The sequence below is a fragment of the Zingiber officinale genome, chromosome 10B, assembly GCF_018446385.1.
Source record: "Zingiber officinale cultivar Zhangliang chromosome 10B, Zo_v1.1, whole genome shotgun sequence".
Lineage (NCBI taxonomy): Eukaryota > Viridiplantae > Streptophyta > Magnoliopsida > Zingiberales > Zingiberaceae > Zingiber > Zingiber officinale.
Window position 1 is genome coordinate 34,607,296 of NC_056005.1, and position 15,934 is coordinate 34,623,229.

A 15,934-nucleotide genomic window follows, 5' to 3' on the forward strand; every position below is an offset into this window, starting at 1 on the left:
TATTCATATGTTTTGCATATCAGTACAAAAGAGAAAAGAGAGAAGAGAGAGAAAAATAATAGAGAAAAAAAATAATAAAAAAAGTCATATTATCAAGAGGATAAAATAAGAATGACACTTGAAAATGTGCACTTTGATAAATAATATATAATCTTTTAATAAATTTAAAATTTTAAATGTACTATTTAATAAATTATCGATATTTAAAAGAGAATAAATCATTCAGAGCATCTATCTTAACATAGCTGCTCTGTGTACCATCATCTTTTATGTCATCCTGCCACCATCTTTATGTCATTCTAGTTTAATAAGCAAACAGTAATTTTCTGAAAATTTATATGGCAAATTTGGAAAAAGAAAAAAAAAACAAAGACAAAAGTGAATTCGGGGGCAGACGGTGAAGCTTCAGGCCGTACATTTGAAGCGTGGGGTGGGGCCTCGCTGCTGGGAGTGTGGAACACTTCTTCAATTCCACACGAGAATTTCTGAAAAACGGGGTCATTTTGAAGAAAAGTATCCTCACGCCCAGTCCCTACGGCACCGGCGGCGACCTAGAACGAGGAAGACGAACAATGGTCTTGGATCTCTGATCTGCCATTGAGCTGATTGCAGAAGCAGTCGATCGCTTTCTTCCTAATCTCGTAGTATAGGAGTTTACAGCTGGAAACCCCTTTGCTCGTCCGTCCAGGTTTTGGTGCTAAAGGTTGTTCCTTTTTCTTTCTATCATCGTTTTATGTGTTTGCCTCTCTTTATCAACCACTTGCTTTTGTGCTAATCTTTAGCTCTCTAATGGTAGGATTAACTAGCTTGAAGAGTTGGAGTCTGTCATCTTTATCTTTTTGAATTATTTTGGATTATTTCTACGACATAATGATTTTTCATCTCTTTTTTTTTTTTTTTTTTTTCCGTTTGGGCTTAGTTCTTCGATCACGAGTTCGAACTAACCGTATCATAAATAAACATCTCGATAACATAAGTGATTGCTGGTTGGTAAATGAGTGATTCGGCGTTGATGAATTCAGTCTATGATTTTATATGCTTTTCGAGGTACATATTTCCTCACTGTAATTAGAATGATAGAGTTTGAATGTTCTACCAATGCATGGGAGTTCAGTGAAAAGGCTTGGACCATTTAAATCACACCAGTTCAAACCACTACTTTATCCAGGCCCATTGGTTCAGGTCGCACCATTTAGGCCTAGATTGGACTGTTGATGCCCATGCACATGCAGATTGGCAGTCCTGCAAATTTGCCTGTGGATGCCTGATGCATGATTGTTGTGCACAGAGAACCTCTAGTGTGCATTGCATATGACCTAGACCTGTCGAGTGCTTTGCATATGGCTCTCCCATGTTCAATATACATAGTGCCTTCACTATGTCATCTTTTAGCAAACGTAACTTTGTGCATTGATCTGTATTTAAATGCCTCAATCTCTCTTCAAATATTTTATGTGGAATTTGTTGGAAAATTAGTTTTGGTGACCAATAAATTAAATAGGAATAAGACAGTTATTTCATAAGTAGACCATCGTAAATCAATTTCTCGAGTGAATGAGAAATTAACATCTAATAAAGAGTTGATTCGATATGATCAGACGGAAGTTTGACTCGCATATGAGCTGGATTCATGGATGAGATTATATGAACGCTAACTTAGTGTGCAGAACATTGAAGGGTGTGAAATTATAATTAATTTTATTGATTGAATCAAATTGATTGATTAAAAGATTAATCGTGATTGTGATATTAATTAATTGATTAATTAATATTTACAATAGATTAAGTAAATAATTAATCAAATTAATCATTTGAATTAATGATAATTGATAAGGTTTAAGTGAAAAGACACACCCTATGTCTTTTTAACTCTTGGAAGAAACCTTTCACCTCTTAGGAGTAACCCTTCATCCCTATAAAAGAAACATCATTCTTTCCACTCAGATCACTCATGTTTCACTCAAAATTCAAGTTGTGAATTCTCCTCTCTTAAGAGTTTCAAGGCTTTGAAAGTTCGACAGGATTCGAAATTTGGAGTGCTCCTATTTCGAAACACAAGTCGTTGTATCTTGGGAGATTATTGTCGATAAATCGAAAGCACCTGGGTGGAGTAATATCGTTTTAAGGAAAGAAGACCTAGCCTTCACCTCAACCTTAATATTCTTATCCTTAGATATAAGTTTACTCAAAGGGGCTGTGTCGATATCCGAAAGGATAACTCGACGACCGACGAGATTAGGTCGGTAACGACGATACCAAGAAGGGTATGCCTCTTACTCGAAAGGGTACCTCGATAACCGAAAGGCGATGTCGAGAGTATAAATGGGACAAGGTCTACATCACCATATCGAGCTCCACCGGTTCGAGTCATTGACTCATCGTCGAGATGACTAACCAGGCTTAATTATTGGATCAAAAGTGAAGATCCATATACATATAAAAAAATATCCAACATTCTTAAGACGATATTGATGGTTATGGAGACTGTGGGTCCTGCTCCTATTAGAGAGAAATAGGAGAAATTCTCCGTAATCATCTTCAAGTGATGACAATAAAAGACATTGTATTACTTAAAGAAAATGTACCTATTATGGTTACTGTCAAAAGATGTTCTAGCGCATCTAAAAGTGAACCTTAAGCAATGGAAGAGTTATTCACAAGGAAGAATAGAATTTTCTTATACGAGAACCATACCTTAAAAGGATGGAGGGCAAAATTATACATGAGTATAATGTAACAATGATGGTCAAGGCTGTGTGGGCATTTGACTAAAATCACAAAGTTGAGAATAGTAAGTTTAAATTATCCAAAAGAGGGCTAATAAAAGTCTTCAGATGGAAGATCAAACTCACTCGGTAAAAAGCTAGATTTGAATTTAACTTCATGAGACCCAAGTGGAGGTCAAAATAGATGAGTTAGAAAGATTTTATCACATGTGTTGTAATTGACTAAGAAATTGAGTCAAGTATCTCTTAAAAAATAAATGTAATCATGGTCAGCACTCCAATTAAATGACTATGGTTATGGTTCGATGAGATTGGAAGACCAAGGGATATATACTTTTCGAGTCAAGTGTATCTCGAAGAGGAAATATAATCCTGATCAGCACTCCAATCAAACGACCACAGTTTTGGCTCGATGAGATTGGAAGACCATGAGATGTATACTTCTTGAGTTGAGTATCTCTTGAAGAGTAATATAATCCTGGTCGGCACTCCAATTAAACGACCACCGTTTTAGCTCGATGAGATTGGAAGACCATGAGATGTATACTTCTTGAGTCGAGTGTCTTTCGAAGAGTTCGAAGAGTAATACAATCTTAGTCGACACTCCAATCAGATCACCGCAACTTTGACTCGACGAGATTGGCAAACAAGGGATGTATACTTTTTGAGTCAAATGTCTCTTGAAGGGTAATACAATCATGGTCAACACTCCAATCAGACGACCACAGCTATGTCTCGACAAAATTGGAAAACCAAAGGATGTATACTTCTCGAGACAAGTGTCTCTCGAAGAATAAATACAATCCTAGTTAGTAATCCGATTAGATGACCACAATTTGGCACGATGAGATTGGAAGACTAAGGGATGCATACTTCTTGAGTCGAGTGTCTCTTGAAGAGTAAATACAATCCTGGTCGACACTCCAATTAGATGATCGTAGCTCTAGCTTGGTGAAATGGAAGACCAAGTAATGCATACTTTCTAGATTGAGCACTTTTGAGAACAAGTGCAATCTTGGTCAACATCTTGATTAGACAACTACAAATTTTCACCTGGTGACATAAGAAGATTAGAGTTATGGAGACTTACTTTTAAGCAAGATTGAGGCCCTTGAAGTGTTTTAAAAACACTATAAATGTGGTTGGAAAAATCAACAAAGCAAGATCATCTATGGTGATCGAGGGAGAGAATGCAGGATATTGCTCAAGGAATATTTCTCGAGGAAGAGCAACGGTTAATAATCGACTATATCACATTCACCTCAATTCAACAATGGCGGTTAAACATTGAAAAGATGATAAAAGCTATATTGATAAACTTTGCGTTTATCCTGGAAATTGTAGAGGAAGTTGTCCTCTCGGCAAACCACAAGCCCAGTGAGATACAAATGAAAAATCTTTATAAGGCGTTGAAAGGTCACGAACCTTCCAATAAAGCCTATAAATGTGGGGGTGAACTTATAAATGTGAGGGTATTTGGGTAAGGTATAAAATATCCAAATTGAGAGTCCAAAGAATTTATTGCATAAAATACATTGATATATGCCAATATATATGATACATTATGGTATTTAAGAAATTATGAGAAGGGCACTAGTGTAAAATGGTAAGTTTTGAAATGACTTAATACCATTAAAGTAGTAGATCTCTAGTGGTGAAATTTCCATTGAATATGGAGAATTATATGAATCCTCTAGTGTAAAAAGGTCAACCGAGAGATCAACTATAGTGTATGTCTAGGAGAATGAGTCTAAAACTCAACATTTAAATCGAGTAGTGGTAATCCAACCATGTTGACTTGAGATCCCAAGATTATGGTTCAAAAGGGACAACTAAGCTACAAGATTTGAGACAGCTAGGAGTAATTATTCCAACTTATTTATGGAGACAAAAGGTGCAACCGGTAAAATGAGTAAAGGATGAATTAATGATTCCTATATTATACCGCAAAAGGTATAATTGGGTTTTACATGATATTCTTAATAGGAAATCACGTATATAAGTGTGAAGATGAACCGCTTCAATGAAATACTTATGAATCTCAAGCTTTGTTCATGGCCAAAATGGACATGATAAAGAACCGGTAAAAACCTAGGGGGCTATTGTGTGGATATGATTGTCTTGGTTTACACCAACAACTAAACAATTCAAGACATAGTTCATTGGGCAGCCAAGTAAATCAGATCATATTCCACTACAGAAGGTTCAAAGTCACAAGCTACCTCTCCTGATACGATAGTTTTCCGATGAAACTCTTGTTTGAGACTTGAAATTTATCCATAATTTCCATTCATGTGAGGGATTATTAGAAGATTAGTTTTGGTGACCAATAAATTAAATAGGGATAAGACGACTATTTTGCAAGTAGATCATCGTAAATCAATTTCTTGAGTGAATGAGAAATTAATGTCTAATAAAGGGTTGGTCCGATATGATCGGATGGAAGTTTGACTCGCACAAGAGTTGGATTCATGGATGAGATTACATGAATGCTAATTCAAGTATGTGGAACTATTGAAGGGTGTGAAATTATAATTAATTTTATTGATTGAATCAAATTGATTGATTAACAGATTAATCATGATTGTGATATTAATTAATCAATTAATTAATATTTACAATAGATTAAATAAATAATTAATCATTTGAATTAATGATAATTGATAAGGTTTAAGTGAAAAGGCACACCCCATGTCTTTTCACCACTTGGAAGAAACCTTTCACTTCTTGGGAGTAATCCTTCATCCCTATAGAAGAAACATCATTCCTTCCACTCAGATCACTCATTTTTCACTCAAAATTCAAGTTGTGAATTCTCCTCTTGAATTCTGTTCTCTCTCTCCTCTCTTAAGAGTTTCAAGGCTTCAAAAGTTCGATAGGGCTCGAAATTTGGAGTGCTCCTGTTTCAAGACGCAAGTTGTTGTATCTTGGGAGATGATTGTCAATGAACCGTAAGCACCTAGGTGGGGCAATATTGTCTTAAGAAAAGAAAACTTAGCCTTCACCTCGACTTTAATACTCTTATCCTTAGGGATAAGTTTACCCAAAGGGGATGTGTCGATATCTGAAGGGATAACTCGATGATCGTTGAGATTAGGTTGGTAACAATGATACTTAGAAAGGTATGTCTTTTACCTGAAGGGGTACCTCGATAACTGAAAGGGGATGTTGAGAGTATAAATAGAACAAGGTCCACGTTGCCATATCGAGCTCCACTGGTTCGAGTCATCGACTCATCGTTGGGATGACTAATTGGGTCCAATTGTTGGATCAACACCGAAGATCCATATGCATATAAAAATATCCAACAGAATTGAGTCACCAAAGTTCTCCCATGAGCTCCAAATGCTCTGTTCTTCTTCCTTCTCCATGATTTAAAAATCCTTTTTTTATTTTGAAGATTCTAACGATCTCTTTGATTTAGTTTCTTCTTCAGTGTGAGCAAATTGATTGACTAATGTCCATGAAAACACCAGGTTTTGTGTATGATCCCAACACAGTAATGTTTGATATTTTGATCTCTTCATTTTGCTTGCTCTTTTTTTTACCTTATAAAACATTTTTCAAGGAACCCATGCCTCATTTTTTACCTTACAAAACCTTTTTCTAGGAACCCATATAACCATGTTATTTGGTGTTTCGTAAGATTGTGTTGACTTACTTGGATAATTACATATGCTATTTTTTTCATGAAAAAAAATGATTCATTGTGGAGGATTTTGATATATAGGATCAATTTTTGCTGGTAGTGATCATGGGTGACTCCACAGCGATGACCGTCGAATTTCTGCGCGCTAGATTACTTTCTGAGAGGACAGTTTCTAAAGCTGCAAAGGAAAAGGCTGGTCAATTGGCTAAAAGGGTCAGATGAATATTCTGTTAGTTTCCTTATGGTAAATTCCTCTTAGAGTTGTCTATCACTTAAATGTGATTTGTTAATATTTCTTGTTCAGGTCATGGAACTAGAGGAGCAACTAAGGATCATGATCATCCAGAGGAAGAAAACAGAACAGGCAGCAACTGAGGCCATATCTACTCTCGAAACTAATGGGATGAATGATCTGTCTGATGCAATTGATTCTAGCTTTGATAAAAATAAAAGTACTATTGGCGAAAAAGGGTGCAAGGAACATTTTAGAAGTGAACTCTGTACAAAGGCAAGTGAAGAAAGAATTGTTATTGCAGATGCACAATCAAATTCTCATCTTGAAAATTCCTCCTCCCAACTCATGAGCTTATCACGGAAAAGCCATCGTGGCAACCCAAATTCTCCTCTGAAGCCAAAAGGAAAGCCAATCAAACAAGGATATAGAGAAAAGAGTTTTATGTTCTGTGTTGAGTCTTCTCCGAAGTACAGCTTGGGAAAGTCATGCTACAAAATAAAGCAGGAAGACGAGGGGTATGCTTTTCATTTCTTTTCTATTTTGTTTATAAAGTTTGAACATGAGAACATTGGTCTTTGCTCTACCAGATTGGCTTCTGCAGATTTGGTAGATCATTATGCAATTAATCATGATGAATTTGCAAAATTGTCTGCAAATGTTTCTGGAAGTAGTACATCTTTTCTAAATAAGAATGAAGCTGATGGAATTGATTGTGTGAGAGATGAAGAGATGGAAAGAGTTCTAGAGCAGCAAGCCCAGCTCATAGGACAGTTTGAGGCAGAAGAAAAAGCTCAGCAAGAATGGGAAAAGAAATACAGTGAAAATAAAATTTCAAATCTGGTAAGTTTCTTAGTTGTATAATACATGTAGGCAATAATGGTGTAAATATCAAATTGTAGTTCAAAATTTTAACCGTAAGTCTTGGCTATTTAGATTTTCAAAAGTTTAGTGATACCCTTGAGGAATTTGCCAAATTATCCTTACAACAATCTTGCAACACCCATGCGTATTACATGATGGTTTCTTTCTTGCTTTTGGATAATATATGAAGGCAATGATGGCATAAGGATCAAGTTGTAGTTCAAACATAGCTGTAATTCTTGGCTATTTATATTTTTGAAATTTCAGTAATACCCTTGTGGAATTTGCTGAATTCTCCTTACCACAATCTTGCAGCACCCTTGCTTCTTACATTAGGGGTTCTTTCTTGCTTTGGCACCAGGTTTCCTGGGATAATATTCTCTAGTTTGTTTACTCTATCTTATCTCTATTTGTTTTTATTTCGCATATCCTCTTTGTTTTATTCGCGAGAATTAGAAATGTAAAAGTACATCCAAATTCCAACTGGGTGTCTATACAAAGAAATTTAATAGACATTATGGAAGTCTACTCAACTAGCTCGTAAAATCTTAATGTATTTTTGCTTGAAAATATTTTTCAATTTACACTTGTCCAACTGACTTTTAGATCAGTATTTGCACCTTTTTATGGTCACTATTGAACTTTTTTGTCAATTTACACTTGTTCCTAAACTTGTTTCCTGAGAATAATTCAAGCATTGGCATTGATTTTCTTTATGATAAAGAGAAGAGGTGTATTCCTTTTATATTAGCAATTTGTGCATGATCAAATCAGAAAAAAAAAACAATTAAGTCTTTGAAGATGTGCTTCATTATGAGGCTCCTGAAAAGTTCTTAGAAAGTCTGCCTAAATGCCTGGGAAGGACTGAATGCCAATCAGTTCTTGAAAAGGAATGAATAAGAAGATTGTGAGATGCCTAGGAGAGATAGGAGAATTATTCTCAGCCTTGAATCCTTTGATATCTAAAGCATGGTTTGGAAATAAACCAAATATATCTAACTATCAATAATTCCTTTGTTGTCTTGTTGAAAGACAGTTTGTCTCATCTCAGAAGTCAAAATGTTGCCTTTTATTTTCAAAATCATCAAAGTGGCACCTTTATTTTGGCTATTTCCACAAGGCATCCCATCATCTCTTATACCGCTCTTCACCATTATTGAAAAATGAATATTTCATTTGAATTGTTCACTTTGATCAATTTGAGGCAACATGGTCCTAATTCTGATGAAAATGTATGTGAATGTTCACTTTACAATATGTCAAATTAGGAAGGGTTTGCTGATCACTTTTTAGTTCAGGAATTTCATATGCAAATTAAAATTATCCTTATTCAATTAAGGTGTGAATATTATCTTGTAGTTACTCTAGAGTTACAGGAAAAATTTAAATAATTTTTTACTTCAAATTAGTAAAAGTGAATAATTTCACAACAGAAGTATTCAGTTTTCATTAAATCAAGGTAAGAAGTATGATGGACATACTAGATACGACGGGAGCCCTTTGATAATAATCAAAATAGCAGCACCCTGTTGATGCTTTTCAGTCATTGTGTTTTTTTGGGCCCTTTGATATACATCATGTCATTTTGTCTACTTGTTTCTTTTGAGAGAATAAAATCATTTTGGCTATGTTTAGTTAGCATTTATTTGTCTCTAATTTTTTTCTCACAATTTAGGATTACTCTGAGCACGTGAAACTCTCTTATATGACTGAAGTCAACGGTGAACTTCAAAAAGATACATTAACATGTTTTGAGAAAATAGCATACGGAGATGAGGAAGCAAAGCCAGATGATATTGGGGTTTTCCCTGGGATCAAAGAACCTACATGCCCATCCAATAATCATTTGCTTGAGACATTGTCAAATGGTGAACGGATTCTCAACACATCAAATGAATATGATGAGCATCCAGTGCACAATTCATCCAATGATCAACATTCAGGAAAAATTAATGACAGTAATACTGAACTTGGAAGTCCAGAGGTTTGTGATGGCTTGATGAGTCAAACACATCAACATGTGACAGACAGTGACGTTGAAGCTTGCTTTGTTGAGGTTACATGGCCTAAGCAACTAAGCACTGTGTCAAGCTCTCTTCCCAAGAGTTGTGATGGTCTAGTACATAAAAACAATGATCATGGATCTATTAACAATAATAGCATACTGGCAGAAAGCTATATTGACTCACTACCAATGGGAAGCCATTCTGCTCTTAATTCCAGGAAAGATTTACCTAAATGGCAATTATCAGGCACTCAAGGACCATACTGCGTTAAACAAAATCAATCAGCCTGCAGCAGCCTACAAGTTCTTGAGGCTCTTCAACAAGCCAAGGTGTACTTGAGACAAGATCTCCATAGATTGCCTTTGCCAGGTCTAGGCACCAAGGATTTAACATCGGTGACCAGTTACCATGCTAGCACAACTATGTCTGATGAAAGTTTGAAAGGTCCCATTGGTTCTGCTGGTCTGCTCAGATTACCGAGTGATACTTTCCATCGAACACAAAACTCAGATCATGGACTTTATCCTTCAGGATTGAATTTAGGAATTAGCTTTCCTCGTCGTGGGTGTGTCCTCACCACTGCGGTTGATCATCACTCAGCTATTCCTTATTTTGAAGCTGGGTCCAAGGCTTCAGCTAGTAAATTTAACATCAGTAATTCTCATCCAGTTATGGGTCCTCCTTCCATGAGGAAAACCTTACCTTACTCCTACTCATGCTTGAAACCAGAGAGGGCACCCTTGTCAAGAACTGGCTTTCCTTTTGAAAAGAAGAATTCTATGAGTTGCTCTCACCGAATGGAACTTCCTCATTCCATCAGATATTCCCTTCCTTCTAATTTGACAAATGAAACAGCTTTCCGTAGCAGATCTGCAAGCTCTGTGCACCAGCGCAATGTTGAACCCTTCCACCTTGGTACTAAAGAGCCTCCTGTAAGTAGGAATTCTCTTCCTCGTTCAGATTTGAAAAGAGTTGGGATGGTTCTTCATGATGGGCTTTTAGACCCTTCATCTGATGGAAGCAGCCAAATGTTGTGCCAAGATCAGTGCTCGTATGGTACTCAAGGGCAAAAGTCAATATTGCATACAATGAAGTAAGGTTTAAAATATTGGTTAATTGCCTTCTCATGCACTCCTTCACCATTGGGTGGATTTGTTTGGAAAATTTAAAATGTTTGGGGCTTTTGATATGAGAACTTGGAGCCTCTTCTTTGCTCAAAGTTGCCAAACATGAAGTATTTTGAGACTAGTTTGTTTAAAAGTATCTCTTGCTACATCAGATTAGTAATAAAATTCAAAGTGTTTCTCCCATTTATGGAGTTGCTGAATTGAGCATAATTTATAAAGTAGAAATGACTAATATGAAGAGTTACATGATAACATCATCTGGCTACAAGTTAATTCACATCAAGAGATTTTGTCAAGAGTAAATTTTAAGATGTGCATTATTGGAGGGATTCCTCTGTACACAGTGGCAGATCTAGGGGGAGCGGGGGTGTGCTTGAGCACCCCTTTGATCTCGGAAAATTTCATCAGTATGCTGTAGTTCGAGGGGCAACGAGAAAGAAGACAAATTTAGTTCCGTTCTTTGAGCATCCTCTTTCTTTTTTGTTTGGAGCCGTCATTGTTTGTACACTGAATTATGGATGGCTCGACTGTAAGTTTGAAGATTGATTTTTTGGAAAAAGAACAAACTCAGGATACAAGTAAGAGACATAAATTTGGGTTGACCAAAGCAACAACAGAATTTTACAACAATGTTTTAAAAGTTCTGAGAGCCTATGTTCGAGTAAAATACTATCTACTGCTTTCCAAAGATAAAAAGGTAAAAATTAGTTCCATCAAATAATCAACTTCCACTTGATCATTTCTCCTACTATATAGGAAACAAAAGGACTATCCAAATGCCCTCGGGATTACGATGTAATAATAAAGAGCTAAGCAGATACTCATAGGTCAATTCTAACTGCGACGTGCTACATTTTAATTTCTTTTGGTAGAAAGATAATCCTGTGACATTAGTTATAGAGTGACACATTTGTATTTTTAGATTTACAATCTTAGTAACCGTTGGAACATTTTTATATGATAAAATCGGTCATTTTTAAGATTAATTGATTGGAAAAAGTTAAATGCCAGAATTTTAAAAAAAAAATCAATGCAAACAAAACAGGGCCAAGACTTTCATAGCCATTATTTTATTTTATTTTAAAAAATATTTTGCATAGAGAATGGCATACTCAAGCCTGATGACGTAAAAAAAGGGTTTTTTAAAGTTAAATTACAAAACATGTTAGTCTACATATCCTAATTTGCAATAGTAATAAAAAATTATTGTTGAAATGTATAATCTTTTATTATATTTTAGAAAGTATAGAAAAAATATAATAGCGTACATTATTATTATTTTAAAAGAATCAAATTTTATTTTTGGTAATAAATTTATTTGATTTTATTAGAAAATTTTATTAGAATGAGTGAATTTTTATTAATATATAAAATGGATTAGCATGTCATATATCAGAGTAACAATTTAATTAAAATTTAATTTTTGATATCGTATCAGATAGTTAAGTTTTTTTTTTCTTAAATTTTAAATTTTGGCCGTTATTGTTGGACGTTGCATCAATGTAATGTTAGAAAGATTAAAAGGTGTTTCTTCATCTATCTTTTCCCATTGAGTGGCATCAAAGTATCAGTTTATAACTAATGTTTGCTTCCTATATAAATATGCAGTCCAAGAACAATCAAAAGGGGGGTGTACGATGATGGTCAGTGTGTGGGCATTGGAGCGACGGTGGGCAAAGGGAACATCTGTCAAGAGGGATTTGGCTCATGAAATTTGAAGGGCTTTCTGGTTTCATCCATGATCACGCTTCCAACAACAGTAGTTTCATCGTCTGCAGCTTTTTCGATTTCTTCTTGAATCAAAGCATCGGTGTATAACCGATGTTGGCTTCCTATATAAATAGGCGTCCAAGAATAATCAAAAGGGGGGTGTGCGACGATGATTAATGTGTGCGCAGTGGAGTGACGGTGGATAAAGGGAACATCTATCAAGAGGGATTTGACTTATGAAACTTGAAGGGTTTTCCAGTTTCATTCGTGATCGCGCTTCCGACAGCAATAGCATTATCGCCTGCGGCTTCTTCGATTTCTTCTCGAGAGATCACTGTGAGATGTTACACGTTTCATTTCCTATTTGTTTCGTGTTATTAGGAACAACAATGGTATTAGAGCATTAGTTCTAAGTGCATGAAAATTTTCTGTAAGTTTTCTTTGTTCTGCACGTGATTTTGTTGATAGAATCGTGATCTATAGCTGCTGAATGGAATCACAATCTGTGATTAACATTGACAGGCTATCGGCTTCCTTGGCCGGCAAACATAGATGACCATGTTTGAAAGGCCGATGATTAGTTGGCCACCGTATTTGTTATGAGAAAACGTGCACGGGAAAATAGGGAAAGATGAACAGTATGTTTTAACGGTACACTAAAATTTTTCATGTTTTAATCTATTGATTCATTTGAATTGATTAAAAAGAAAATTTGAATCCATTAATTTCACGGTACAGTAATTTATGTGGTTAATCGATTTATCATTCGATTGAATGCGTGTCAACATTTAATTTAATTGATTGAGATTTTTTATTGAGATTAAACAGAAAAAGGAAAAGAAAAAAAAGATGAACAGTATGTTTGACGAAGCTGTATTTTTTAGAATATTTTTGATTTTATTAAATAAAAAGGAAAAGAAATAAACTTTCTCAAAACACGATTAATAAAAAAACCATGCATGAACACTACTTTCAGGTTTAAAATTTAATTAAATATATTTATTAATTAATTAAATACATATAAAAATGTATTATTAATTAATAAATATATATTTAATTAATTTATGATTCAATTAATTGAAAATTAAACTAGACCAACCTATCCAATCAAACTCAAGTCTGGCTTAAATTATTAATTGATTTAAATATATCAGTTTAATTTAATAATATCTAGATCTGGTTCAAATCATTTGTTGGTTTAACCATATCAGTTTATTATTGAATTAGTTGGGTGATTTTGATTACATAAGTTGGGCTGATCAAATATGACCAAATTAGTTTTATTGTGTCAGATTTGATCAAAAAGATTAGATTTGTTCTAATCTGTCAGACTTAATCTAATGGGCGTTGGATTAATCAAATGGATATGAATTTGATCAATAAGTTTGAGATTGACTTAAATAGACTTAGATTAAAATAATAATAGAACATAGGTCAGAAATCCTTGTTCAATTAGATTAGTTCTAATAAGGACAATGGACTAAACTTAGGATTTGGATTCCTGATCGATCAATCTAATGGGTTAGTCAACTTAAACTCCTGAAAATCAAGAAGATTTGTTTTTCTTGATTTATAATGATGGTTCTATGTCTGTATAAATTGAATTAAATTAGTTTTGTATTGGTTAGTCGGTTTTGTATTGACTTATTTAAATTCAATTTTTTAGATGGCATGGACGATTATCACATTGACTCATCGTGAAGTGCGGCGAAACCAACTCAGGGAAGAGATTCAAAAGATAGAGTATAACTCTACTTATGGAGTTGACAGACATGTTAGACGGCTTGATAGACTATTTTGGAAACTTGAGCAAGAAGAGTTTCCAGTCTTGAACAGTTATAGGATCTGGACTTTGATGCGTTCATTGCTAGAGTATTTTAGGGTGATAGTAGACTATGTATGGGGACGTCATGAAGGATACGTCACATATTCAGAACTGTGTGAGGAACTACTTCACCATATGGGTGAAGAAGATCCTGAAGAAGACCAGGAAATGTTCGAGGAAGATTCATAAATGGATCGATGACGAATCCTGAAGCAGTCCCATCTGAGATAATCCCAAATGAGTCCAGGATGATAGGGATAATGTTGGTCGTTATATTAGTATTTGTCCTAATGGGAGTAGTATTGACCTATCTAGTTTACTAGTGTTCTGTTTACTGTCATTATGGATGAACAATATTAGCCCATTTAGTGTTGGAACCCCAAGGTGTTTTGATGTGATTAAACAAGCTAAGTTAGGTCCTGCGTTTGTTTAACCCTTGTGTCTAAGTGTGCAGGAGCTTAGGAACACAGGAAGTCGAGCGAAAGACGCGGCTAGCGAGAAGGACGGCACGGGGAGAGAGCCGACGGGCTCGGTGCGTCCGAGGGACGAGGTGTCCGCGGAAGAGTACACCGGTGGACGAGAAGAGCGTGCACGGTGCTCGAGGGACGAGAAACCGGGAAGGAAGGCTGCTCGAGGAGAAGGCCGGAACATGGGTTCGGGTGAGCCCTATTCCGGAAGGCCGAGATCACCCAAGCTAGCGGAGCCGGAGCGAACAGACCCGGACCAAGATGAGCCGAACTGAGACGAGCTGAACCAGAGCAGAAAGCCTGGACCAGAGTCAACCTTGTTGAGTTGACAGGTCCGGGTGCCCGGATCATTTCCAGGCGCCCGGACCTCCGGGCGCCCGGAACCATTCCGGGTGCCCGGGGGTTCATATTTGACCAGATCGAAGCTAATCGCGAGTTGACCGTTGGGGGATAAAATTTATCCCCCCGGGGGCACCCGGAACCCCTTCCAGGCGCCCGGACCAGTACTATAAATAAAGTACTGATTCGTACATTCAACACAACGACTTGTAATCCAGTGCTTTCACTTGTGTTATTTCTTTCTGTGCTTTTAACGCTGTAAGAGGCTACTCCGCCCAGAGGAGAATCAATTAGTGCGCCTTCTTTGCCTTGGATTAGCAATCCTCTGATTGCAAACCAAGTAATTCCTCTGTGTCTACTTTCTGTTTTAATTAGTCTCTGCCTTTTTAATTACAAGTTCTTTTAAGTTAGTTGAATATCCGAGAAGGGTTTTTGGTTTTACTTTGTAGGGCAATTCACCCCTCCCCTCTTGTCGGCCTCCAAAGGGACCTACAAGTGGTATCAGAGTCAGGCGCGCTTCAGGAGGACTAACCGTCGATCGAAGCAACAAGATGGTCGGACCAAGCATCGTTCCACCAAAATTTGAGGGGAACTTCGCAGACTGGAAGCGTCGTATGGAGGTATTCCTAAAAACAGATTTTGAAATTCGGTTTATTATGAAATATGGTTTTGTAGCTCCAATAGATAAAGATGGAAAAGAAAAAGAAGAGAGCGATTGGACAAAGAAGGAGCAGAATGAGTCGGTAGCAAACAGTCGTGCGGAACATCACCTGCTGAGCGTGTTACCGCCTCAAGAGGTCAACCGCATCGGAAACTATTTATCTGCTAAAGAACTTTGGGAGAAGTTCTTGGAACTCCACGAAGGCACGTCCGAAGCAAAGCTCGCTAGAAGGGTCATCCTCCGCAACAAACTGATGAACATCCGTTTGGAGAAAGGTGAGAAAGTAGCTGGTTTACACGCAAAGGTAAAAGAACTAGTTACTGGTCTC

The 15,934-nt window shown here is 36.3% G+C and overlaps 1 protein-coding gene across 2 annotated transcripts; it reads left to right on the plus strand.

The window, feature by feature from the left end:
- The first annotated feature begins 466 nt into the window (after window positions 1–466).
- Window positions 467–10,787, plus strand: LOC122029420. Of its 2 annotated transcripts, none has more exons than XM_042588396.1 (5): window positions 467–703; window positions 6,457–6,588; window positions 6,680–7,125; window positions 7,198–7,450; window positions 9,147–10,787. In XM_042588396.1, the coding sequence occupies exons 2-5, from the start codon at window positions 6,481–6,483 to the stop codon at window positions 10,572–10,574; spliced, it is 2,235 nt and encodes a 744-aa protein (XP_042444330.1). In that variant the 5' UTR covers window positions 467–703; window positions 6,457–6,480; the 3' UTR covers window positions 10,575–10,787. The 2 variants fall into 2 exon arrangements, with proteins under 2 accessions (XP_042444330.1, XP_042444331.1); XM_042588397.1 differs by having other exon boundaries at window positions 6,476–6,588.
- Window positions 10,788–15,934: the final 5,147 nt, after the last annotated feature.

What these genes read in the sequence shown, in the direction of transcription:
- LOC122029420 (XM_042588396.1), top strand. Translation starts at nt 6,481, where the DNA reads ATGGGTGACTCCACAGCGATGACCGTCGAATTTCTGCGCGCTAGATTA. An exon ending in ATAAAGCAGGAAGACGAGGG is followed by an intron (nt 7,126 to 7,197) that starts GTATGCTTTTCA and finishes TTGCTCTACCAG; the next exon opens with ATTGGCTTCTGCAGATTTGG. An exon ending in AAAATAAAATTTCAAATCTG is followed by an intron (nt 7,451 to 9,146) that starts GTAAGTTTCTTA and finishes CTCACAATTTAG; the next exon opens with GATTACTCTGAGCACGTGAA.